Source organism: Impatiens glandulifera, chromosome 4 (genome assembly GCF_907164915.1).
Source record: "Impatiens glandulifera chromosome 4, dImpGla2.1, whole genome shotgun sequence".
In the NCBI taxonomy this organism is placed as follows: domain Eukaryota; kingdom Viridiplantae; phylum Streptophyta; class Magnoliopsida; order Ericales; family Balsaminaceae; genus Impatiens; species Impatiens glandulifera.
Window position 1 is genome coordinate 4,531,264 of NC_061865.1, and position 24,751 is coordinate 4,556,014.

Consider the following 24,751-nt stretch of genomic DNA (forward strand, 5'->3'; position numbering starts at 1 on the left):
AGCTTTATGTTAAGTCAACTTTTCTAATGGAGAGCTCAATGAAGAAGTTTTTGTAGCACAATCACCTGGCTATGTGGTAAAAGAAGAAGATAAAGTCTACAAACTAAAGAAAACTATATATGGACTCAAGCAAACTCCACGAGCTTGATACAGTCACATAAAAGCCTATTTTAGTAGAGAATATTTTTTCGATATCCATGTGAACATACACTTTTTGTCAAGATGGGAGGTGAATGTAAAATTTTCATCGTCTGTATCTATGTTGATCTTATATTCACTGGTAATGATGAAGTGATGTTTAACAAATTCAAGAGTTCGATGATGCAAGAATTTGAAATGACATATTTTGGGCAGATAAAGTACTTTCTTTGGATAGAAGTGATGCAACAAAAAAATTATTTTTATATGTCAAAAAAAGTACATAAAAGTTTTAAAAGAGATATGGAGAAATTTGGAATGACTACTTGCAATGCAGTTTATAATCCATTTGTTCCTGGTTATCAACTTACTAAAGATGAGAATAAAAATAAAGTTGATAACAGTTAGTACAAACAAACAGATAATTGACAATCCCATGTATCTTACAACACGGTCTGCTATTATGTTTGTTGTAAGTCAACTTACTCGATATATGGATTGTCCTACAAACTTCATCACAATACAACAAAAAAGAGTATTACGATATTTGAAAGGGACGTATGGTTATGATACTCTCTACAAAAAGGGAGGAAATGTAAAACTTGAAATATACACAGATAGTGTCTATGTTGGTGATTTGGACGATCATAAGAATACATCAGGATATATGTTTTTCAGCTGAGTTCTGGTGTTGTGTCTTGGCTATCAAAGAAGCAGACAATTGTTACATTGTCCACAACTGAAACAAAATTTGTTACAGCAGCTTCAGCAACAACTCAAGCAATGTGAAGAATTCTAGAGCATCTTTATCAGTTAGAGAATGGTGAGTGCAGAATTATACTCTGTGTTAACAGTTCAAGCATTGATCTTTCTAAGAATTTAGTTTTCCATGCTCGTAGTAAGCATATTGATGTCAGATTTCACTTTCTTCATGATCTTACTAAAAAATGAGTTGTTAAGTTAACTCATTGTTTTAATCGAAATCAAGTTGCTGATATAATGACAAAACCACTGAAACTGTATGAGGGTCAGAAGTTTGTTTGACATGTGTTCTGCATCAGTTCTAAACTAAATTCTATTTTCAGTTTAAAAGAGGAAATGTTGAAGTGGTTAATCCAATAAATTAGTGTCAGTGAGTTTGTAATGAATATGTTTAGTTTTTTTTATTTTTTTTAAGTCAATGTAACATTAACACCACAAAGGTTAGTAGTGAATTATATATATATTTTTGCTTTTATAAAGCTATAAGACTAATATTGTTTATACGTTATTGTCTCTAGAAATACATTATATGCAATTTTTTTTTTTTTTTATAATAATAACCATTTTAGAAAGTTCAGAATTTAATTATTTTAACAAAACTTCTTATTATGTTATTTATATAATTTAATTATAAATAATATAATGGCTTGTATTAAATTATTTTTATTTCATTATATGTACAGCAATTAAGCAACATTCTTGTAAAACTCAACTAACTAATGAACTATTAAATTGAATTTTTTTTCCATTTATTATTTATAAAATAATAACTAAAAATTGGAAATAATAATAATTTTCTAATAATATATGCAAAATTATATATTGTGTAGTCTCGTTGTTCTTCGCTGAAGATCTCTCCTTATCGTATCGCGTAAAATTCTCTCTACAATTGGTTTCATTCAATTTCAAGTCTTGAAGGAGATCGATCGATCTTTACAAATTGATTCTGTTCTGATCATTTGAAAATGGTGATTTATTGGGCCGGCCGTTCTCTTTCTCGTTCATCTCGCGCTAGAGTAAGTCGGTCGAACACGTTTTTTTCTCTCTATTTGCTTACGTAAATGTCTTCTTTTCATCTTTGGATTGTACAAGTAAGGTGTTAGCTTGTGTACGAAATGAATTGATAGCTTAATTCTTCTTATTAATTGCGTCAGACTGTTCTACATGGTCGCGGTGGAGGGAAATCAGCTCCTCAGCAAGGTTCCATTTTTCGCACTGTGTGGGGAAAGGATGAGACTATTGGTCGAGTCAATGAAAATCTAGGGTTTTTGAGGGGATATTTATCTTCAATAAAGGCTAACAAAGGATTTGTTTCCAAGACCTACTTGTCTGATTTCAGTTATATCCTTGCGAATCCTAAATTTCGTAGGTTGTTCTCTAGTGAAGTTCCGAAGAAGAAGAGTAAGCAAAACATCTTAAAGAACCCTCTATTGTGTTAATGCTTTTAGGGTTTTTTTTTGTTTTGTTTTAATGGTGTGTCTCTTTGGCTGCTAGATTATGAGAATTTCTATCCAAAGCAAAAGAAGGAAAACACATCGGGAAATGAGCAGAAATCTGAGTCCAAGGGTAAGTAAAGCTTGGACATATCTCATTTTTAACATAGTTATGTTATACTAGCTTGTTCCTTTTGTGGTTCTTAATAAGGCTGTAGGGAAGGGGACAATGAAAGATGGGTTTCACTTCTTATCTGTTGCTTTATTTGCTGTCACCTTGCTACATTTAACTGCATTATGGGTCGACCTCTTCCTGTGATTTGATTCTGTGGGATTTTTGCTTCTTTATTTCCCTTAATGTGAAGAACTATAAAACCTGTGGTTAAAAATGGTTTACTTTTGACTTCCAAAGGGATTATGTATCGATTTTGCTTTTCAGGAGATAAAAATGCTGATGATAATGCCAATTTCCAAGAAGCTTTCATAAAGCAGTTCCAGAAGCTAATTGCTCCCATATTAGTGATTGGTCTATTTTTCTCGTCATTTCCTTTAGGTGGTGCTAATGAACAGAAGCAGGTAAGAGGAGGTTTGGATGTATTAATTAGGATGTTTGAATCTTTCTCAAATGCACCTTTTGGTATGAATTTGTTGGGAAAAAAACATTGAGCTGAAAATTTGTGATCTAAAAGATCTAAAATTATACAATTTTACTCACATCTTACAATAAAAAAAGTTCAATTACACTTTTCATACCAAATGCAAGATTATTTTCACTTCACTTTGGCAGTTTTCAAAAGTGATTTGTGATTGTGACAAAATATTATTATTTTCTCAGTTTCTCTACATGGTTCATATGTCAGTTCATATTTTTCACGTTATTTGATTTTCTTTTTTCTGGTGTTGATGCAGATAAGTTTCCAGGAGTTCAAAACGAAGCTGCTTGAACCTGGTTTAGTGGATCACATAGTTGTTTCTAACAAATCGGTTGCAAAAGTTTACATAAGAAGCTCACCTCGCAACACAAGAGGTAAAGATGATGTCTTGGAGGGAGAGGGAGCTATGGTCGAAGGACATGGTAGTGATATTCCTTCTACGGCCAGCAAGAGCCAATATAAATATTACTTCAATATAGGAAGTGTTGAATCTTTCGAGGACAAAATGCAGGAATCTCAGGAAGTATTGGGTATTGATCCCCATGATTATATACCTGTAGTCTACAAATCTGAAGTTGTTTGGCTCCAAGAGTTGCTGAAATTTGGACCGACATTGTTACTGTTGGGTTCCTTTTGGTTCATGGCTAGTAGGGGGATGCAAGGTGGACTTGGTGTAGGAGGTGGTGGGGGAAAGGGTGGTCGGAATATATTCAGTATAGGGAAAGCAAATATCACTAAAGTCGATAAGAATGCAAAAAACAAGGTTAGCTAATCTTGACCACTCGTTCTGAAATCATTGGGCCCATTTGGAAAAACTTATTGTTTATGTTTTTGTATCTAGATATCACATTCAGAAACAAAATTCATTCTTTGAATCTGTCTCGTATCCAGATACAGAACCAACAAGTGCTTCCAAATGGGGACAATTTGTCTTCACTTAAGTACGGTTTTCAAATGTGTTCTGAGCTAGATTCATTTACTTGTTTGGTTAGTTAGTGTAATAGTAATAATGTATCATTATTAATCTATCTAGGTATATTTCAAAGATGTTGCTGGATGTGACGAAGCAAAGCAGGAAATTATGGAATTTGTACATTTTCTGAAAAACCCTAAAAAGTATGAGGCTTTAGGGGCTAAAATCCCGAAAGGTGCTCTTCTGGTGGGTCCTCCGGGGACAGGTAAAACGCTTCTAGCAAAAGCAACTGCTGGTGAATCTGCGGTGCCTTTCCTTTCAATATCGGGCTCTGATTTTATGGAGATGTTTGTCGGAGTTGGACCTTCGAGGGTGAGGAATTTATTTCAAGAGGCTCGACAATGTGCCCCTAGTATTATATTTATCGACGAGATTGATGCAATTGGTCGAGCAAGGGGAAGGGGTGGTTTCTCAGGTGGGAATGATGAACGTGAAAGTACTCTTAACCAGTTACTTGTGGAGATGGATGGATTTGGGACTACTGCAGGAGTCGTGGTCTTGGCAGGCACTAATCGACCTGATATTTTAGACAAAGCTTTACTAAGGCCAGGTCGGTTTGATAGACAGATTACCATTGACAAACCTGATATTAAAGGCCGTGCCCAGATATTTCAAATCTATCTGAAAAGGATCAAACTTGATAATGAGCCTTCGTTCTACTCGCAGAGGCTTGCAGCCCTAACTCCTGGATTTGCGGGGGCTGATATAGCTAATGTTTGCAACGAGGGTGCTTTAATTGCTGCGAGAAACGAAGTAGGGCTAGTGACTATGGAACATTTTGAGTCGGCTATAGACAGAGTTATTGGTGGTCTAGAGAAGAAGAACAGGGTAATTATGCATTTCCAATAACTTTGTTCATATTTTTTTTAAGTGGTTGAAAAACTTTTCATTACACCACAATTATCTATGGTTGCATCATCCATGAGAGAAAAAATTCAAAACAGTATAGTACCAGTCATTACATAAATTGCCATGAATTAATCATCTCACAAGTCACAAGAAAATGAAACCATAAAAAGAAACCCTTGAAAAAACTAAACTTTTCAAATCCAACTGTTCTTGCAAACTCAAATCAACTCAAATTACCTTTACGAACTCAGATCCTCTTGAATTTGGAGATTGATTATGGATTTTTTTTCATCATAGTAACAGATCTAGGGTTTATAAGAGAATAATATATATGAGAATGCAATAGACTAAGCTAGAGATGAGAAACAGTCCGTCTTTCAACATAATATAACATCTGATGTGTTTACCCTATCTACTTCCTTTATTTATAAATGAACTAACAATATATAATTAACTATAGTATCCTTTTAATGGGCTAAGTACTTCCCATGAGATCAGGCCCACCATGATCTATATCCGTTACACATAGTTTACACCAGAAAAGAGTCTCTGCTTCTCCTTGTCAAGCTTCGATTTTGCAATCCCAAGTATTTTTTTCTGTGTTTTGCTATTATACTGCTCAATAACTTGGTTCGTGTTCAGCCAGCCCTTTTGTTGTGTAATTAAGTTATTGTATCCAATTTTCTTGTGATCATATTGTTTATTTGTGCGAACAGGTGATTAGTCAACTTGAACGGAGAACTGTGGCCTACCATGAATCGGGTCATGCTGTTGTTGGATGGTTTCTTGAATATGCAGAGCCATTGCTGAAGGTGACTATAGTACCTCGTGGTACAGCAGCTCTTGGATTTGCCCAGTACGTGCCAAACGAAAATCTCCTAATGACGAAAGAACAACTCTTCGATATGACTTGTATGACCCTCGGTGGTCGTGCAGCCGAACAGGTAACACTACTACTGCTACCATACCCCAACTTTGTCTCTAATTTTCCAGACGTAGGAATAAATGGAAAGAAGCCTACACATGTTAGGCATAAGAATCCTCGGAGGCCAGCTATGATAGTAGATTTATATTGACCCCCATTGTTTGCATACAAGTCAGTTAATCAGAGTATTAAGAATTTTACCACAAAATCTGTGCATCAGGTCGTAATAACTTTCCAAAGTTGATCATCGGATCTTATGGCTTTCCTAAATCCCCTGCGTTTCTCTAACTCCAATGCCTTGTTTGATGAAGGGTTCTTTTGTTCGATCTTGTGTTTTTTGGATAACTGCTAGGTTCTTTCAAAATAACCTTGTTCGGTGTAGGTTATTAAAAATTGGGTTATTTTCAAAATAATCTTCCGTGTAGGTTATTAAAAATTGGGTTATTTTCAAAATAATCTTGTTCGGTGTAGGTTATTTGGGTAAAGAAAACATTAGGGGTACACATATACAATGATTAAAAAAAGTAAGGGTATTTTGTTTTATGATCTGAGGTGATTGATGATGAAATAGTGGATTAGCTTTAGATTATATTGCCCAAATAACCCCTTATCTCAATTATTAATCATTTCAAAATCAAATCATTAAAATCATCAACTAAAAACATCCATACTTAAAACATTTTTAAATATTAAATGGAATTGATACTTTAGTTATTTAACCAAATAATCAAAAATCAAACAAAAATTTATTCTTTTGAAAAAAATTCCTACATCAAACAAGCTTGAAATCTCATTGGAAGGACCAATATTTGTAGAATGTTGAACAGAAAACTTTGACCCACAATCTTGTTTATCATCTGGTCTTATTTCATTAGGGCGTTTAGTAAGCTCTCTCTCTCTCTGTATTTGTGTAGGTTTTGATTGGTAAGATTTCAACGGGAGCACAAAATGACTTAGAGAAGGTGACAAAATTAACATATGCCCAAGTAGCAATCTACGGGTTCAGCGAGAAAGTAGGTCTCCTTTCGTTCCCTCAAAGGGATGATGGTCCAGAAATGTTGAAACCATATAGCAGCAAGACAGCAGCAATTATCGACACTGAAGTTCGTGAATGGGTGGCAAAGGCTTACGTTCGCACTTTGCAATTAGTTGAGGAGCACAAAGAAAAAGTAGCCTTAATTGCCGAGCTTTTGCTTGAAAAGGAAGTTCTTCATCAAGATGATTTGATTAAGGTTCTTGGAGAACGCCCTTTTAAATCTGCCGAGCCCACTAATTATGATCGATTCAAGTTAGGCTTCCAAGATGAAGTTCATACCGGAGAAAATCCAGTGGTGGATAATGAATCTTCATCTGTTGATCCTGAAATCGTCGTTCCAACTTAGCAAGGTACAGGCAAGAATCGATATCTTTTAAATTAACAGACTTATCTTGTAAGTATTCTTGTTTTACTTTTATCCATACGGGAAAATAAAAATAAAAATAAAAAAAGTCATGAGGATATTGTAATTGTACGTAGGTTCAATGTCTCTTGGGAATTGTTAGATTCAATTTGATTTAACTTTAATTTCTTGATTGTGTAATGTATAGTTGCTGTATCTCTTTGACCTGCAATTCTGTCTCATTTGCTGATTTGATTTCATTGCATTCTTGAAAACTATGTTTGGATTTGGATCTCTTTGAAGCTTTCACATGTTGTTTGGATCTGGTCTTTGTTATTTCTGAGGTTTTTTTGTTGTTGTTGTTGTTGTTGTTGTTATTTGTATCTGCTTATTCTTTTTGAAAGTATTGAATCGCTTCTTACATCTGATATTTGGTTCATATTTTTTGTGTGGCATGTTGGGATATGGACTTCGTTATTCTGAGGTTTTTTTTTATTGTTGTTTGAATCTGTTTCGCTAATTTGAGGTCTTTTTGTTTCTGCTTATTTGAGGTTTTTTTAATGTGATTGATGATGGGGAGAAATGATGTTTATTAAGTTTTTGAGGAAAGTATTGAATCGCTTCTTATGTCCGTTATCGCTTTTTATGTCTGATATTTGGTTCATTTATTTTTTGTGGCTCACATGTTGGGATATGGGTTCACTATTTTGAGGGCTTTTTATTGTTGTTTGAATCTGTTTCGCTATTTTGAGGTCTTTTTAAATCTGCTGCTTATTCTCTTATCAAAAGTATTGAATTGCTTATGTTTTTTTACTCAGGGTTATTTTACAGTCACATGATTGTTTGAATCTGCTAATTCTCTTATCTAAAGTTATCGAATTGCCGTCTGTATTTCGAGTTTTTTTTTTGTTGTTGTTTGAATCAGCTTATTCTCTTATCAAAAGTATAAACCCTTAAAGTCATGATTCGTTTAGTGGGGAATTTTACTTGTTAACCATTGTTTGTTAAACATTTATATTCACAAATTTTCATTTCATTTTTACCATAAGATAATTTCACAAGCTGCATATATTATATATTATAACATACCATATATATATATATATTGTTTCATACAATCAATCCAGATAGAGAAGATGAGTAACAAAGAGAGAGTTTAGATCCACAAGAGCAGAACTAACTCATCTCAATATCTCATGTCTGTTTTATTTGAAAATAAAAACATAATTCTTAGTCACACATGATGATGATGATGAACCACGATGATCAACAGTTGCAGGGGTTGCACCTGCAGCTGGATCCGCAGCTACAGCCATGGCTTCCTTCTGCTCCAGAGTTTGTCTCTGAACCCTCAGTGTTCCTGCATATATTATTATTACATATCATTAATCATCTTAATGTAGTTTAATCAATAAATAAACATATGAAAAAAACTAAGTTAAATACATCTTAAGAGGGGCTACGCCAACCACGATGGCCGCAGTTGAGGTGGTTTCGCCTAAGTCAGGGTACATCCCGCATCTGCAATTCAAACATATAAACACAATTATCATTTTGTCCCCGTAACCCGAACACAAAACCAACTTACCCGTTACCACACTTGCATGAACCGCTACAGTTACAGTTTCCTCCGCAGCTCGACATTTTTATATGAATGAGATTGTAGTTATAAGCAAAGATGATAATAATTTGTTGTGGGTTGGAGATGAAGCCAATGTTCTTCCTATTTATAATGAAATGTGGTTGACAATAATAATATTAATTTAATTGAATTGAATAACACCTCACCCCTACATAATCAAATTAAGGCATGAAGCATGCTATGTTTAATGAGTCAAATAATACTAATAATGTGTTCTTATCCTTTGACATTCTCATTTAGAATGTTTCTTGTAGTGGACTGTTTTTGAGTTTTAATGGCCTTTAAAAAATGTCTTCCAATTTTTTCATTTGGAAGGTGATTAGAATGATCCATTTTTTTTTTAATTTTCTTGCTATAAAGATAGTATTTTATTAATATAAATAAATAAATAAAGGAACAACATGAGGAAGAATGTTGTGCTGAGAAACATATCATAAAACAATAAGAAATTTGAGATAATTGACCATTTTTTAACGTGATAAGTTCAATTCAAGGTGTTAAATAGGAATTGAATTATTACCTTTAATTTTTTCAAGTACAAATATTAATATTAATTTCATTTAATTGACAAGCATATGTCGAATTTGATATATTAATTTTTTCTCTAAAAAAATATAAATATTAATATTGAGATTCCTAACTATATGACAATTTAAAGTATCCGAATAGAATTCGATTTTCTCCGTTTTGATCAGGAATCGAAACGAATAGAAAACCCGAAAAATATTGACCCGGAATCAGGACATGAAGGATCTGCCCCGCATCCGAATATATAAAATTAGAATAATGACATTTTATATTTATAATAATTTTTTCAAATATACCATTAATATTTGTTTTAAAGGATATATTAGGAGATAAAATCATATATATTGGATATACGGAAATGACATAAAAGTCTATCTATACACCTATATATAATAATTATAACTAGTTTTGTCATTAAGTATAGGTAATCATTATATTTTAATTAAAAAAATATCTTTCTAAAAAAAATCATCTTCTAAACAAAAATATTTTAAATTTTATACCAGGTTAGAAAATTAAAATAATTTGGACAACGAGATATAGGCCACATATTCAACATGGCATGTCATATTTACAGGAGAAAATGACTATTTGTAGGAGTTTTTGTCCCAAATATAATCATTCTTTTTATTTATTATTTTTTTAGTATGCTATTTTTATTTTGTATAACTGGCCGATTTATAACATTGCTTTCGTTCTCAATTTCGTTTTCCCTTGTCACAATTTTTTAAAATATTTTTGGTACCAGTTGAGAATCTCTCCCCCCAATCGGGATGTGGATGGTATATAGAAAATTATTCCCATTGGAATCGGGGGCAGGGACGAGTTTGTAATCCACACACCTGTATCATTACCATCCTTCTCTTAAAGTCTTATTCTATTAAGATTATATAAATAATCAAAACCTAATCAAACTTCATTTGACTTCCATTTCATTAACCCTTAATTAGAATATTATAATATAGTTTATTTAAAATTATTATTTTATCATTATATATTAATATCTTCTAACTTATTTTATTTAAATATATTTTTTTCTTCTAAAGATCACTATCATACCTTTTTAAATAACTAAGTAAATTAATGGATAGTTTTTAAGTCTATTGTTTAGGATTATAGTCTTAATCAAAAGCAGAAAAACCGGAAACGGTCGAAAAAACCGCCGGAAGAAAAAAACCGGTGTTAAGTGGTGGGGGTTGGTGGAGCCAAAAAGAACTTTTTTTTTTTTAATAATAATAATGTAATATATATGGATCGTGTCTGGATAAGAATAAAGACCCATGTTGGAAAAAAGAATATTAGCATCTTTGGGCTTTTCTTATTTTAATAAAAGGACAGCCTAGTAGGCCCACGGCCCACAATCATTAATTCCAGTACCTTACAAAGAATATTTTAATTTAATACCAATCTTGGTTTTTTCTATTCAACTTTATCTATTTTATTTATTTATAATCCAAAAAAAATTATGAATTTATTTTTATAATATTTAATTTATTAAAACATATATAGTTTTAAAACTATTTATTGTTTTTCAATTCTTCTTATTGTGAAAGAAGACTCTCTCATTAATTCTTTCCCTCTCCCCCACCCCTCTCTCTAACCTAAAAATGCCTTATTTCATTTTCAATACCCGTTATACCCCTGCCGTGTTCATTTATTTACTTCTTATGTCCACCGCCATTTTAGCCTTAAACGTCACTGATCTGTTATCTTCTTTCTCAGATCTCTCCGACTTCACCAATCTTCTAACCTCCACCGGCGTCGCCGCCGATCTCGCCGGCCGATCATCCCTCACAATCCTCGCCGTTCCGAACTCATATCTCCGTTCCTCCGACGTCTTCCGGCAATCATCATCTTCCTCCGTCGCAAATCTCGCCGACGTCGTTCGTTATCATATCCTTCTCGAATACCTCTCATGGACAGATCTCAAGAAGATGAACGGTAAATTAATCACAACTCTGTACCAAACTACCGGCCGTGCGTCTGATAACTTCGGCTCCGTCAATATAACCGGCGATAAATCAACCGGCGGTGTAATAATCAGTTCACCGGCAACATATTCTCCGTCTAATGCAACAATCATCTCTCTAATCGAAACAGTTCCTTATAATCTCAGTATATTCACAATCAATTCAACGCTAGTTCCATTCGGATTTAACCTAATCACATCGGAGACACGGCCGTCGCTAGGAATCAATATCACCAAAGCTTTAATCGAAGGACACGATTTCAACGTAGCAGCCGCATTACTTACCGCATCGGCCGTCGAGAAGGAATTCGAGAACGACGAAGGCGGTGCTGGAATAACTATATTTGTTCCGACTGATGAAGCTTTTTCCGATCTTCCTATATCGGCGAATTTCCAGTCATTACCGGCTGATGAAAAGGCAATCGTGTTGAAATTTCACGTACTGCGTTCTTATTATCCACTCGGTTCTCTCGAATCGATTGTGAATCCAGTTCAACCGACGCTTGCGACCGAGATAATGGGAGCAGGTAGCTTTACATTGAACATTTCTAGGGTTAATGGATCGATTGCTATAAATTCAGGTCTAGTTCAGGCTTTGGTTACTCAAACGCTTGTAGATCAGAATCCATTAGCGATTTTTGGAGTCTCGAATGTTCTGTTGCCTAGGGAGGTTTTTGGTAACAAGCCGGTGGTGAGTAATCCTCCCGGCGGCGGCGGTGGATATGAAAGTCCGGCGAATGGTGAGGGTCCGGTTGTAGATGAGAAGTCGCCGGAAGTAGACGCGCCGGCGCCGAGTATTTCGTCGTCTTCTTATTTGAGAAACGGAGAAGATAAGCTCCGGTCAGGAATGGGTGAACGTGAATCGATTCTCTCTCTATGTTGTATAGGTTTGTATGTATTGTTATGGAGCTTAAATTAATTAGCTTTTTTTATTTATTTTTTTCATTTTTGGTAATCACTTTAATTATCAAAATGGCCATTTAATTCAATTGTGTTATAAAAATTGGATATATATATATATTATTTAATTATTTGTAAGACTATTTCAATTCAAATAAATCATTAGATTCAAATAAATTGAGATTCTCTCTCGAATCTAGTAAAAAAAAAACATATAATTTCTCAATTTTGGAGAAGGTTAGCATATGGAAATGTGTTACTTAATTAAATTCAAAATAAAAATATTGTTTAATTTTAAATATCTTAGATTAAATTCTTATTTAGAATAGAACTAACTTATTAAGTTAAAAAAAACCCAAAATTTAGAAACTTTTGCAAATGTGTGGCAATGATTCTTTTTATGTAAAATAATAATAAAATAATCCATCAATTTAAACATTTTTTCTTTATCTAAAATTCCCAAATTTTATTAAACAATAAGAAATAGATGATCTGGATGAATTTAAAGTTTTGATCAATTGAGTTATCAAATGATTTAATAATTTTATCGAATTAATTCAAGATTTTGGTTGTTTTATCTTTTGTGTAGGCTTTTTGAATAATAATAGTTTGTTAATGTACTAACAAGGTAATTTTTCTCATTTAAAGCGTCTTAAATATATGTGAAAATTACGATCTTAGAGTGAGTGTCATAATAACTTTCTATTATCCTATATTTAAAAAAAAAATGTGTAGAGTAGAGAGGAATATAAACTCATATTTTCAAGTAATGGGTTCTAGTTTTCATACTCGTATCATTTATATAAAAAAACGTATAAACTCATATTTTCAAGTAATGAATTCTAGTTTTCATACTCGTATCATCTATATAATAAAAAAATTTGTTGAGTGAAATACATAAATGAATTTATGTTAATGTTGTCGTTCTAAATTAGTATGGAACCAGTAATGTTTAGTCTAGTATGAACTATTCGTACAACTCTAAGTAAATAACTAACATTTCATACCATTTTGATTACATAGGTGTATGTTAATAAGTAAACATAATTTTTTGGGAACTAATTATTTATTTATTTACTATCAATATCTTCATAAGTCTTCTTTAATGTAAATTATATTTTTCTTTTGGGAAAAAATTATCTCTCTTTTTTTACAAAAGATGCTAAAGGGTATTTCTTTCTAAAAAAAATATTAATGATTTTGTATGTTCAATATTCATTTAATTTTTTTTTTTATGTTGGTGATGACATAAACCACTTATATTAAATAACAAATAGGAAAAAAAAACAATATTTCTTCTTTTGATTTTGTGAATTATAGTATGATTTTGAGTTGTTGAAGATCTTACAAATTCCATACCATAAAAAAAAAGACTCAACCACTTGTTTTATTTCTCTACCTTGTTAATATTTTATAACATTCTAATTTAAATAATAGTTTTCAATTACAATAAAAGTAAAAAATAATATTAAAATTTGGAAGGTAAAATTGAATTATTGGCATAAAAAAAAGTGCTTGACGGACTGGAAAGTTGTCAATGAACAGTAAATTCACATCTTCATGTCCCCTGTTATGGTTTCATAATTATAAGTCTAGTTTGTTTTCAACTAAAATTTTAATTATTTTAAATATTTAATTTTAAGAATAATTGTGAATTATATAATTTATTATGTGGAACAATCAAACAAGGCCTTAGCAAGTTGGCACTCAGAAGAACAGCTGTTAAAACAGTAATAAAAGAAACAAATGATTGCCTCTGATTGGGCCCATTAAAAATATAAGATATTTTTGTTAAAAGGCCGGTAGATTATTTGTGGGCCTCAGCCCATTATTATTTTTTTACTATAAAATATAATAATCAAATTAAAAAAGTATTAATTGTTTTCAAATATTCAAACCTATAATAAATCATTATTACAGACGTTGATTATAAATAATACAAACTCCAATCAAGACGTTACACTGGTGTGATATTCATAAGAACACATTGAGAAAATAAATAAATTTAACCTAAATAATTAAAATAACATAAGTAATATTTTATAAACAACTTGTTATTTTGTAATTTAGTCATTATTGAAGACAAAAAAAATAAAAAACCGCAAAATCGCTTCTCGTGTTCGAAAAGCATAATATTTAAGCTGGTATCCGATGAATTAGAAACATTTTCTATGCACGATCGACGGTCCAGATTCATCATATTCTGCTTTGGCAATCCACATCTACAACAAAATTGTTTATAAATTTTTATTTGACAAAAAATCTCTTGTTTTAGTTGATTTTTTTAATTATAATTTAGTTCAATAAAGTTTGTTTTAGTAAAAATCGAACTTAAGAGTGAAGCAACCATAATATATACCTGTTGAAATGTGCTTAAGGATGCCAAGATAGAACCACCAATCCAAACACTATACTTTCTTTCGGGAGGAGCCACGACTTTAATCTTCATGCTACTCGGAGCTAAGGCAGTTATTTCCTTGCTCATTCGGTCAGCAATGCCCGGGAACATTGTCGTTCCTCCACTAAGAACGATGTTCCCGTAAAGATCCTTCCTAATATCCACGTCACATTTCATGATCGAGTTATACGTCGTTTCATGTATGCCCGCCGCCTCCATTCCTATCATGGATGGTTGGAAAAGGACTTCAGGGCATCGGAAACGCTCTGCCCCAATGGTGATAACCTGTCCATCGGGCAACTCGTAGCTCTTCTCGACAGAAGAGCTCGTCTTGGAAGTTTCCAACTCTTGCTCATAGTCTAAAGCAATGTAAGACAACTTCTCCTTCATGTCCCTCACGATTTCGCGTTCTGCCGAAGTGGTGAATGAGTAACCACGTTCTGTCAGAATCTTCATGAGGGCATCGGTGAGGTCTCGACCAGCTAAGTCGAGACGCAGGATGGCGTGAGGGAGCGCGTATCCTTCGTAGATCGGAACTGTGTGACTAACACCATCTCCCGAGTCCAACACAATACCTACACATTTGTAACACATAGCCTAACATTAGGTTCTATATGATAGTTTTCATTGTGTGTTATTTTAATTTAATCACTAATACATCATTATTTAGTCATCAATAAATGAACATATGTATATTTCTTTTAATAATTTTCATTATATATTTATATGATAATATTATTTTATCGAAGTCATCTAGTTTTCAATAATTAAGAGAATAAGATTATTTTAAAATAATTGATTTTCTTTTAAAAAATAAATTATTTTTTTTGTGTGAAAGTTAATAAACCCAAGTTGGTATCTTTATTCCTTTAGAGCTACTCTTTTTATTTAAGCTATCATTGTAAGTTCTATTAAAATAAACTAGAAGCTATGCAAATAATTCAATGTCTATCATGCCATGTATTCAAATATGTTTTAAAAAATAAAAAAGAATACCCGTTGTGCGACCACTGGCATAAAGGGACAACACGGCCTGGATGGCAACATACATGGCCGGAGCATTGAAAGTCTCGAACATGATTTGTGTCATCTTTTCTCTATTAGCTTTCGGGTTGAGAGGCGCTTCAGTGAGTAAAATAGGATGCTCTTCCGGGGCTACACGAAGCTCGTTGTAGAATGTATGATGCCAAATCTTCTCCATATCATCCCAATTATTAACAATTCCATGCTCGATGGGATACTTTAATGTTAAGATACCTCTTTTCGATTGCGCTTCATCACCAACATAAGCATCTTTTTGTCCCATACCTACCATCACACCAGTATGACGTGGACGACCAACGATACTTGGAAACACAGCTCTCGGGGCATCATCTCCCGCAAATCCAGCCTACAAGAAATACAAATAAAAATTGTAAACAAAAACTTACTCAAAATCAAAACTTGTTTAATAACTAAATTACCTTAACCATTCCGGTTCCATTATCACAAACAAGCGGTTGAATATCTTCCGTATCCGCCATCCTTCCTCAATTAACTCTATGGATTAGATCAGAAAAGAGCTTCAAATTAGATGAAATTTTAATTAGTTTAGTATAATCTATAAATCTTTAATTTTATTTGTTTGTTTATAGTGAAAATTTTCAATTTAGAGTGGTTAATTTATTGATACACGTTTTGATTTTTACTACACATGTTGTTGGGCATCGTTTTAACGTTAGGAATGATCAAACTATTTAACGTTTAACATGAACAAAGACTCTCGTTTTCATAAGATGGAGAGAGTTACCTATACTATTTTTTTTTTTGTTTGGACGTGGAATGTTTGTTGAAGTGAAAAATTGAAATAAATTGTTTGGTCCCCTTATTTGTCGTCTAAAATGTTGGTGTCCCTCACATTTCCCTACTATTTGCTTACAACCAAATTCTGACACGTGTCCTTTTCTCAAAATTGCCTACATCAACTGAATTAAATAATTTAAAATTTGGTATAAAATAGTTTATTTTCAATTTTTCATTAACATTGCCCGATTTGACAACCGGTTTACTGGGTTTGTCAGCCCAGCCCGGATCGGATTTCATTGGTATTTTACATGTTAGTTTGAATAATATGTTATTTAAAAACAATGAAAATTTGATGATTTTATTTTGAAAAGTTATATTCTTATTTAAAGTTAAAATCATTTATCTTAATTTAACCTGGTTTTGTTTGAACATAAGATCATTTATGATAATAATAATAATAATTAATAAATATATATATATATATATATATAAAGAGAATAAAAATTAAATAAAAAATTTATTAATAATTATTTTACTTTGATATTAATTATATATATATTGGATCAATTAATTTATTTATATATTTTTTAAATAAGTAATAATAGGAAGAGAATAAACAAAATTAATAAAATATATAAATATATAAAATCTAAATATAAAAATAAAATAATAATGGTAATTATTACATGATCATGATAAAACACTACACCTTCTATCTATTGTACGTTTAATAACTATACTATCAATTATACATTTAACAAATTAACAACTATACTATAATTAACTTTATTAATATTATAGTTCTATGTGCAATATAATAATAAATCTATGTATTTTGTGTTCTTATAAAAAAAAAAAAGGTTTGGTAAATATTACTTTTATTTATTTATTTTGAAATCAGAGTTCATTAGAACATTAGTATGCATTACATTATTTGTATTATCAAAAAGCAAGGAAAAATCAAAAGAAAGAATAAATATCAAGATGTAACCAATATTTAACAAAAAAAAATTGAACTTGGTTTCTAATTTATTGTACTAATTAAATTGTAATTTCCCATTACATCTAATATTTTAAGTGTTTGATAATTAGAAACTTGATTATGATACTCAAAAAACATTAAGGATGTCTATGTCTTTTTTTTTTTTTTTTTTTAATTAGTCAAAATTCCAGTTTTTACGACAAGAACTTAATTTGAAAAATGGTCATGTTGGGCTAAAGACAAGGTAATTGTTAAATTGGGCTAAACTCTTTTTTTTTTCTTTCTTTTCTATAATTAAAATTAAATGTGACTTTTACATAATTAAATTTAAGAAAGTTTCTACCCAAAGTATGGAAACATTATATATAGAAAATAAGTATATATATAAGTTTGATTATCAGATAATAATTAGTTTCCCCCTCAAACTAATCTGTTTAATTAATGAGTAATCTTGATTCAGCCTTCAACTTCACGTGCTTCATGACTTCTCTACCCAACAACCAAACACAACCTAACAATAACAACAACAACAACGTTGTTGTTCTTGATCAACAAGAACAACAAAACCGTCACTTTCTATCTCCTCCAAATCCAGTTACCATCATGAATATTATCCCATCTCGCCAGGCCTTGCATCTAGAGGAGGTTGATGTTAACATTGACGACGCCGGCTATACATCTCCGGTCAAGATTATTCCGGCGATACCTTTCATGTGTCCTAAAGCTCCAAGAAAGAGAAAACCATCGCCAATGATAAAGAAGGAGATACTAAAGAGAAAAGCGGTTTGCTGTCGGAAAATCTTGCAGATGGACTTCTAGCTAGGAAGAATCCGGTCATTGTTTTCGAATAAAATATTATGATACTTCATATTACATCTTCGAATTTGTTTCAATGAGATTAATTTGACAAGAATAATGATATTGTTGGTATTATTCTTCATGAAAATCTTAATGTTCTTGATTCTGTTTTTTTTTTTCTCTTTTTTTTAGTTGATTGTGAAAATATTGATAAGAGAAAGTGAAATTCTAAATTCATCTTTTCCGATAAGGATTACAATATATAGTGGCAATTTGAAACTAAATCTATAAAAGTAACTCAAACAACAGCTGTTTAATTAATTAACTCTTATTAACTAAAGTTTTATTTTTAAAAGAGGCATATAGTAATGAGAATGATTAAAAAATATAGATGTTGAAAGTATAATCAAACACACTCAAAACATCATAAGATTAACATCAATAAAAACATAATAAATAAAATGTTCGAATATAGACAAATATATAAAATAGCGAGTTCGAAAATTCTCTCAAAAAAATCATCGACCACCTTCACTGATTTTCATGGAGAGACTTAGCGTTGTGAAGAAAACGTTTCGATTGACCGTGATCAATAATCTTACCGTTCTTTTTAAGTTAAATGGTTCATCATAGGATAATAAGAATAGAAACCCAACAACTCAATCAAACTGAGTTTACGGTCAAACTTCACAACAACCGAACCATTGACTTTCTTGTGGTAGTAATTTGCACCGATTTACTTGTGCTTAAACTTCATGGGATGGTGAAGAGATCTCTTCTTTAGGAGAGGATTGCCAAGAACAATAGAGTTAGTGTCATAAAAACAATATGACACTTTTTTGGGGTAAAGACTATTTTGAAAATGCTTTCCATTGTTTTTTTTATTTTGTGCAGATGATGCAATTTCAGTTATCCCTTTGATTTTCTCCTCTATTAAGTATCTAATCTCAATCTGAGATTGGACATCCAAATGAGATTGATATCCTAATAATTGTCCTATAAAATAAGATTTGATTGAAAATCACTTTCTATCTGTCGGATCTATTATATAGATTTGGTTCTATCTATCTATATCCTTTTTCATTGATTTCAGCACTCATGATGGCATCACAAGAAAGTTAAGAGATTATTATGATCATGTCCATCACATGGCCCATCATGGCTAAATCTTTCCAATCTATAATAGTAATATAGAATATGAAAGCCAAGACAAAATACAACATTAAAAAATAAAAGCATTAACAAATTATAATATTCTAGTGGATTCAAATTATTCTAGTGGATGTGAATTTGAACAAAAAAATATCATTCAAGTGTAAGAACTAAGAACAAGATAATGATGACTTTTCAGATTTTAATGAAAACACATAATTAGGTCTAATCAAACAAAAATCAAAACCTTCAAAAACATAAAAACTGATGTAAAGAGTCTGACAACATAAATCAACAAACCATGAGTGTCTATACTTCTTGAATTTAGGTTCAAAGCAAAATACTAGTTTCAAAAATGAAAGGTTGAAGAAATTAAGCTCCAGATAGACAAAAACCTAGAGCCAGACTCTCGAGCCTCTCAAGTTCGAGCTGCTGCAGGCGGCCCAGATGGGCGTGGACCACCAGGTGCACCTCCTTGTTGTCCAGCCTTAGGTTGATCCTCCTAATAATCCCAAAAAAATAATACAAGTCATTCAAACCATATAAGACTGAGTACCAGCAACCAAAAAAACCCGGAACTCACATAACTATCTAGAAAGTATGTTTCAAATCAAGTTTGTTAGATAAAGTTGATCATAAAGAATTATGTAACTTTGTCTAGAAATTTATCAAGAAGAAGTTTAATCTAAATGAAAACAATTATCAAAAGTAACTATGATTGTGATAGTGACAAAATACTAGTTTTCAAATTAACCTCAATTAAGTAACCAGCCAATACAAAATTTCAAACCTAAAGGAGGTAAGGATGATCAAGTCATTCAAACCATAAAAGACTTTTGCGTAACAAAACCACCCAAAAAAACCCAAACTTATTTCTCATATTTCAAACTCACATAACTATCAAGAAAGTATGTCTCCAATCATGTTAGTTAGAAAAAATTGATCATAAAAAAATTATGTAACTTTATCTAGAAATTTATCAAAAAGAAGTTAAAATCTAAATGTAAACAATTATCAAAATTAACTATGTTTGTGACAGTGACAAAGTACTAGTTTTCAAATAACCTCAATTAAGTTCCCAGCCAATACACAATCTCAAACCCAAAAGAGGCAAGTATGATCAAAGTAAGTTTTTGACATGAAAATCTAGTTTTATACAAAAATTGCATCATTCATTTACAGATAAAAAGAAGATCAAAATACTAGTCTTAAAATAACCTCAATTAAGTAACCAGCCAATACACAATCTCAAACCTAAAGGAGGTAAGGATGATAAAGTCATTCAAACCATAAAATATTTTGAGTAACAACAATAAAAATAACCCGAAATTATTTCTCATATTTCAAACTCACATATATCTACAAAGTATGCTCAAACCAAGTTTGTTAGAAAGCGTTGATCAAAAAGAAGTTTAATATAAATTAAAACAATTATCAAAAGCAACCATGATTGTGATGGTGACAAAATACTAGTTTTCAAATAACCTCAATTAAGTAACAAATCAATACACAATCTCAAACTTAAAAGAGGTAAGGATGATCAAGTACTATACAAAAAATTGCATAATTTATTTACAGATAAAAAAGAAGATGATACATACCCTGCGTCTGAAACGCTGTGGTGGCTCACGGTTTCTCCTATCTTCACGAGACCTAACCCTAACAACCTTAGAGTGAATGGCACATGATACACAGTATTGCATCTTCAAGTAAAGCTTGGGCAAAGTGTAAGCTGAAAATTAACAAAAATTTAGCAAATTTTACAACTTATAACCAATATTAATGCTATTAATGAAATTAATAATCATATTCAATATGAAAATATCTCACACTCAAAGGCACAAGCTTCTTGAACATCTCTAACAGCAGCTTGCTCAACAATGTTCCTCACAAGAAACCTCTTGATAGCCTTATCCTACAATAACATAACAGTTATACTTTCAATCAATCAATAGAGATGATTCCTCTTCCATAAACCATTAAGCATTAAGAAATAGATCGATCAAGAGTTAGTTGAGTAATGTATACAAAGATAGATCCGTGAATTAAGATCGAACTACGTAATTTCATTTGAATATGTCAAATTATCACATCTAATCTCAAATTTGCATATATTCTAAGATTTGAGCAGAAAGTTTAAGCGATTGATTACCTTAGGGCAGCATTTTCCACAGTTGGAACAACGGATGAACTTGACATGGCCACGACCGTGCTTGTTGCGTCCACTGTTTCTACGCTTGAATGTCTGTAAACACGTAGAATTTGAGTGAGAATATGGAAGAGAATATCAATAGAGAATCATCAAGAAGCTTACCATCTTCAATGGCGGAATATCCCAAGCTGCAGAGAAAACCCTCCTTACGGCCGCTGATGATGGTTATTTATGTGATATGATAAAATTATCATAGTAGGGTTTTCAAATGGGCCTTTAATGGTTTTAGGTCTCCTTTTTTTACGGGCCTAGAGTTTATCTTGGGCCTTTGCTTTGCTCAGCAATCCTTTAGGCCTTGTTTGATGTATGGATTATTTGGATAAATCCTGGGTTTGTTCCAAATAACCCTTGTGTGATGAAAATATTAAAAACCAAGTTTTTTTAATTTTATTCCTATTATGCCCCTCTTTTTATATATTTTATTACATCCTCTCTTCCTCTCTCCCTCTCTCCCTCTCTTTATATATAATAAAATAATATTATATTAAATAAAATTTTAAATAAAATAAAATAAATATTAAAAAACTATATATATTAATATTAACTTTTATTAATATATAAATAATTTTTTTTATAAATACTTATAAATAATTACTATTATAATTCAAATATTACATAAAATAATATAATAAATTATAATTTTATTTATATTATGTATTTATTTTTATTTAATATAATTAATATAATTTTTTACATTAAATTAATGTTATAAATATTTTTATTTAAATATGTCACTTTATTTTCTAACATAATTATTTATTTACACTTTTTAAAATTTAAATGGTATATTAGATAATATAGAATGTTATAATTTTATTTATATTTAATATATTTTTTTAAAATAAAATAATTTATTAATTTAATTTATATGAAAATAAATTTTATAATGTAATAAAATAAAATTATATAATATATATATATATATATATTTATAAATATAAAATAAAATATTTAAGTAAGGATAATTTGGATATTTTAATTAATAAAAGTGTTGATGTGATTGAGGATGGGATTGTTGGGTTTTGGGATAAAACCTGGGTTTTATCTCAAAAACCCAAAGATCAAACGAGGCCTTAGTCTTCTTTCTCTTCCTTTCTTTTTATTTTACTATTTTCACTTTTCATTATCTTATAACTTATTTTTATGTTATATGTTTTTTTTTTGTACAGTTATACCAATTTAATCTTTTAATCTTTATTAAAAAAATTGAAATTATAATTATATTGATATTTTAGTAGTTAATTTTGTTTTATTTATAAGATTTTAAAAATAATCACTATGAACCATCAAAATTGAAGTGAGTTGAATATATTAAAAAAAACTATCAAATAACCAAATATTATAAGATCCTCAAATGTGCAGTTTTAATTTGAAAAGAATATAACTATCTAACTATGTATAATTATATTTAAATAAATATTTTAAACATCGATTATTTATGTTAAAAAAATAGAATTAATAATTAAGATGGTATGTTTTCAAAATTATTTAATGGATTTCAAACATATTTAAATTAAATTTGGAAAATAAATCCCCAATTAAATTAGTTAATCTTATATGAAACTATTTAAAAATAATTAAGAACTGAAAATGTGTTTAAACAGAATTTGTTAATATATATATTAAAGTATATTTTAAATCACCATTTTATTTAAATCAATAATAAAATAAAAATGAGATTATTTCTAATTAAAATCACCTGATTTCAAACCAGAGAAATTATTAAAGAGATGTTTAATTATTGTGCAATGACAAGAATAAGTAAATAATCAAAACTTTATTCTCATAAATAATCAAAACAAAATTTAACATTTTGCTACACGTGCGACTATAAAATTGAGCATTTTTTATTCGTCGTTATCTACCAATATTTATCCCTCTTTTTTGACATTTTGCTTCAACTAATTGGTCATTATTGCTCACATTATACCCTTTATTTTGTGATGTAAGAGTAAATATACTAATGTCGGGTGAGTTGAGTTTAATATTTAAATTTAATATATATAATTAAATAAAAATATTATATGACTTTATAATTATAATTATAATTTTTATTATTTATGTTGTATTTTTAATTCTTTGATTAAGTTATTTAATATTAATATTAATAATTTTAAATTTAAATATACTATAATTAAAAAAATTATATAGTTTAAATTTTTTACTATAATTAATAATTAATTTTAAATATAAATTAATAAATATTAAATTCAAAATAAGTGTTATATATAAATAAATATTAACGTATAAATAAATAGTATTTTATCAAAATTCTTTTATATCAATATATTTATATAATATATATATATATATATATATAATTTTATATAAAACATATATAAATGATTCTTTTATTTTTAAAATTATCTAAAATATATGCACATTATTTTATATTCTTTTTCTGGTATAATTTTGAATATACATTTCTTTTTTTATATTTTATTTTCTAATTGTTTCATATAATTAATAATTTATTCAAATTATTTTATTTTTTCTAATTGTATCATATAATTAATAATTAATTGTGTATTACACTTTTTACTTTTATAATAATTTAATTCCTTTTATTTTGTTAATATTTTATAATTTATTAAAACATTAATACATTCCTTATAATTAATAATTAATTACTTATTACAATTTAATAATTTATTTTCCTCTCTATTATATTATTATATAAACTTTTTTGAATATGTTTTATATTAACTATTATTTTATATGAGATTATAATATTTAAATTTAATATATATATATATATATAAATTATATGAGTTTAATTATAATATTATGTTTTTTTTTTTTGTTTTTCAATTGTTTTGGAAAGAAAAAATATGACAACGGATTAAATACGTAGTTCGCAAACACAATTAACCATTTAACCACGTGCCGTTCGAAGACTCAAACCTAGGACCTTAGAGTGAATATCCATCGCTCTCAATTGTTATTTAATTGTTTGATTAAGTTATTTAATACTAATAATTTATTATATATACATATATGTGTTTCTATATATAAAGAAAAATAAAAAAAAAAATATATAATATATATAATTAGAAAAAATAACTAAATTATTGAAAAAAAGTAAATAAAAATTTAAAAACAATTATTTAGAGAAGTAAGAGTTTAGTATATTAAATTTAAAATTGTATTATTATTATTATTATTATATATATTTATATAATAAATGTTTGGAACTATTTAAAGAAAATTTATATATAATTAAATAAAAATTATAATATTTTATATCATATTTTTTTTTGTTATATTATAAAA

General features: G+C 29.9%; 5 protein-coding genes across 5 annotated transcripts; 2 read left to right on the forward strand and 3 right to left on the reverse strand.

Moving 5' to 3' along the window:
* Positions 1–1,751: 1,751 nt before the first annotated feature.
* On the forward strand, positions 1,752–7,344 carry LOC124934818 (ATP-dependent zinc metalloprotease FTSH 10, mitochondrial-like). Its single transcript, XM_047475319.1, has 8 exons — positions 1,752–1,916; positions 2,055–2,301; positions 2,395–2,466; positions 2,773–2,909; positions 3,243–3,749; positions 4,020–4,787; positions 5,525–5,752; positions 6,648–7,344. Exons 1-8 carry the CDS (start codon positions 1,866–1,868, stop codon positions 7,113–7,115), a joined length of 2,478 nt encoding a protein of 825 aa, XP_047331275.1. The 5' UTR covers positions 1,752–1,865; the 3' UTR covers positions 7,116–7,344.
* A 1,034-nt stretch (positions 7,345–8,378) lies between these two features.
* On the reverse strand, positions 8,379–8,756 carry LOC124933550 (metallothionein-like protein 4A). Its single transcript, XM_047473964.1, has 3 exons — positions 8,701–8,756; positions 8,559–8,633; positions 8,379–8,472 (listed from the first exon to the last, which is right to left on the reverse strand). Exons 1-3 carry the CDS (start codon positions 8,754–8,756, stop codon positions 8,379–8,381), a joined length of 225 nt encoding a protein of 74 aa, XP_047329920.1.
* A 2,082-nt stretch (positions 8,757–10,838) lies between these two features.
* On the forward strand, positions 10,839–12,289 carry LOC124935056 (fasciclin-like arabinogalactan protein 4). Its single transcript, XM_047475519.1, has one exon. The coding sequence runs from the start codon at positions 10,890–10,892 to the stop codon at positions 12,168–12,170; it is 1,281 nt and encodes a 426-aa protein (XP_047331475.1). The 5' UTR covers positions 10,839–10,889; the 3' UTR covers positions 12,171–12,289.
* A 1,980-nt stretch (positions 12,290–14,269) lies between these two features.
* Positions 14,270–15,935, reverse strand: LOC124936011 (actin-like). The gene is made up of 3 exons (XM_047476462.1): positions 15,546–15,935; positions 14,511–15,124; positions 14,270–14,373 (listed from the first exon to the last, which is right to left on the reverse strand). The coding sequence occupies exons 1-3, from the start codon at positions 15,862–15,864 to the stop codon at positions 14,308–14,310; spliced, it is 999 nt and encodes a 332-aa protein (XP_047332418.1). The 5' UTR covers positions 15,865–15,935; the 3' UTR covers positions 14,270–14,307.
* A 3,557-nt stretch (positions 15,936–19,492) lies between these two features.
* LOC124935963 (40S ribosomal protein S26-like) lies at positions 19,493–21,693 on the reverse strand. Its single transcript, XM_047476408.1, has 5 exons — positions 21,581–21,693; positions 21,419–21,511; positions 21,097–21,181; positions 20,868–20,998; positions 19,493–19,768 (listed from the first exon to the last, which is right to left on the reverse strand). Exons 1-5 carry the CDS (start codon positions 21,581–21,583, stop codon positions 19,685–19,687), a joined length of 396 nt encoding a protein of 131 aa, XP_047332364.1. The 5' UTR covers positions 21,584–21,693; the 3' UTR covers positions 19,493–19,684.
* Between the last annotated feature and the right edge of the window lie 3,058 nt (positions 21,694–24,751).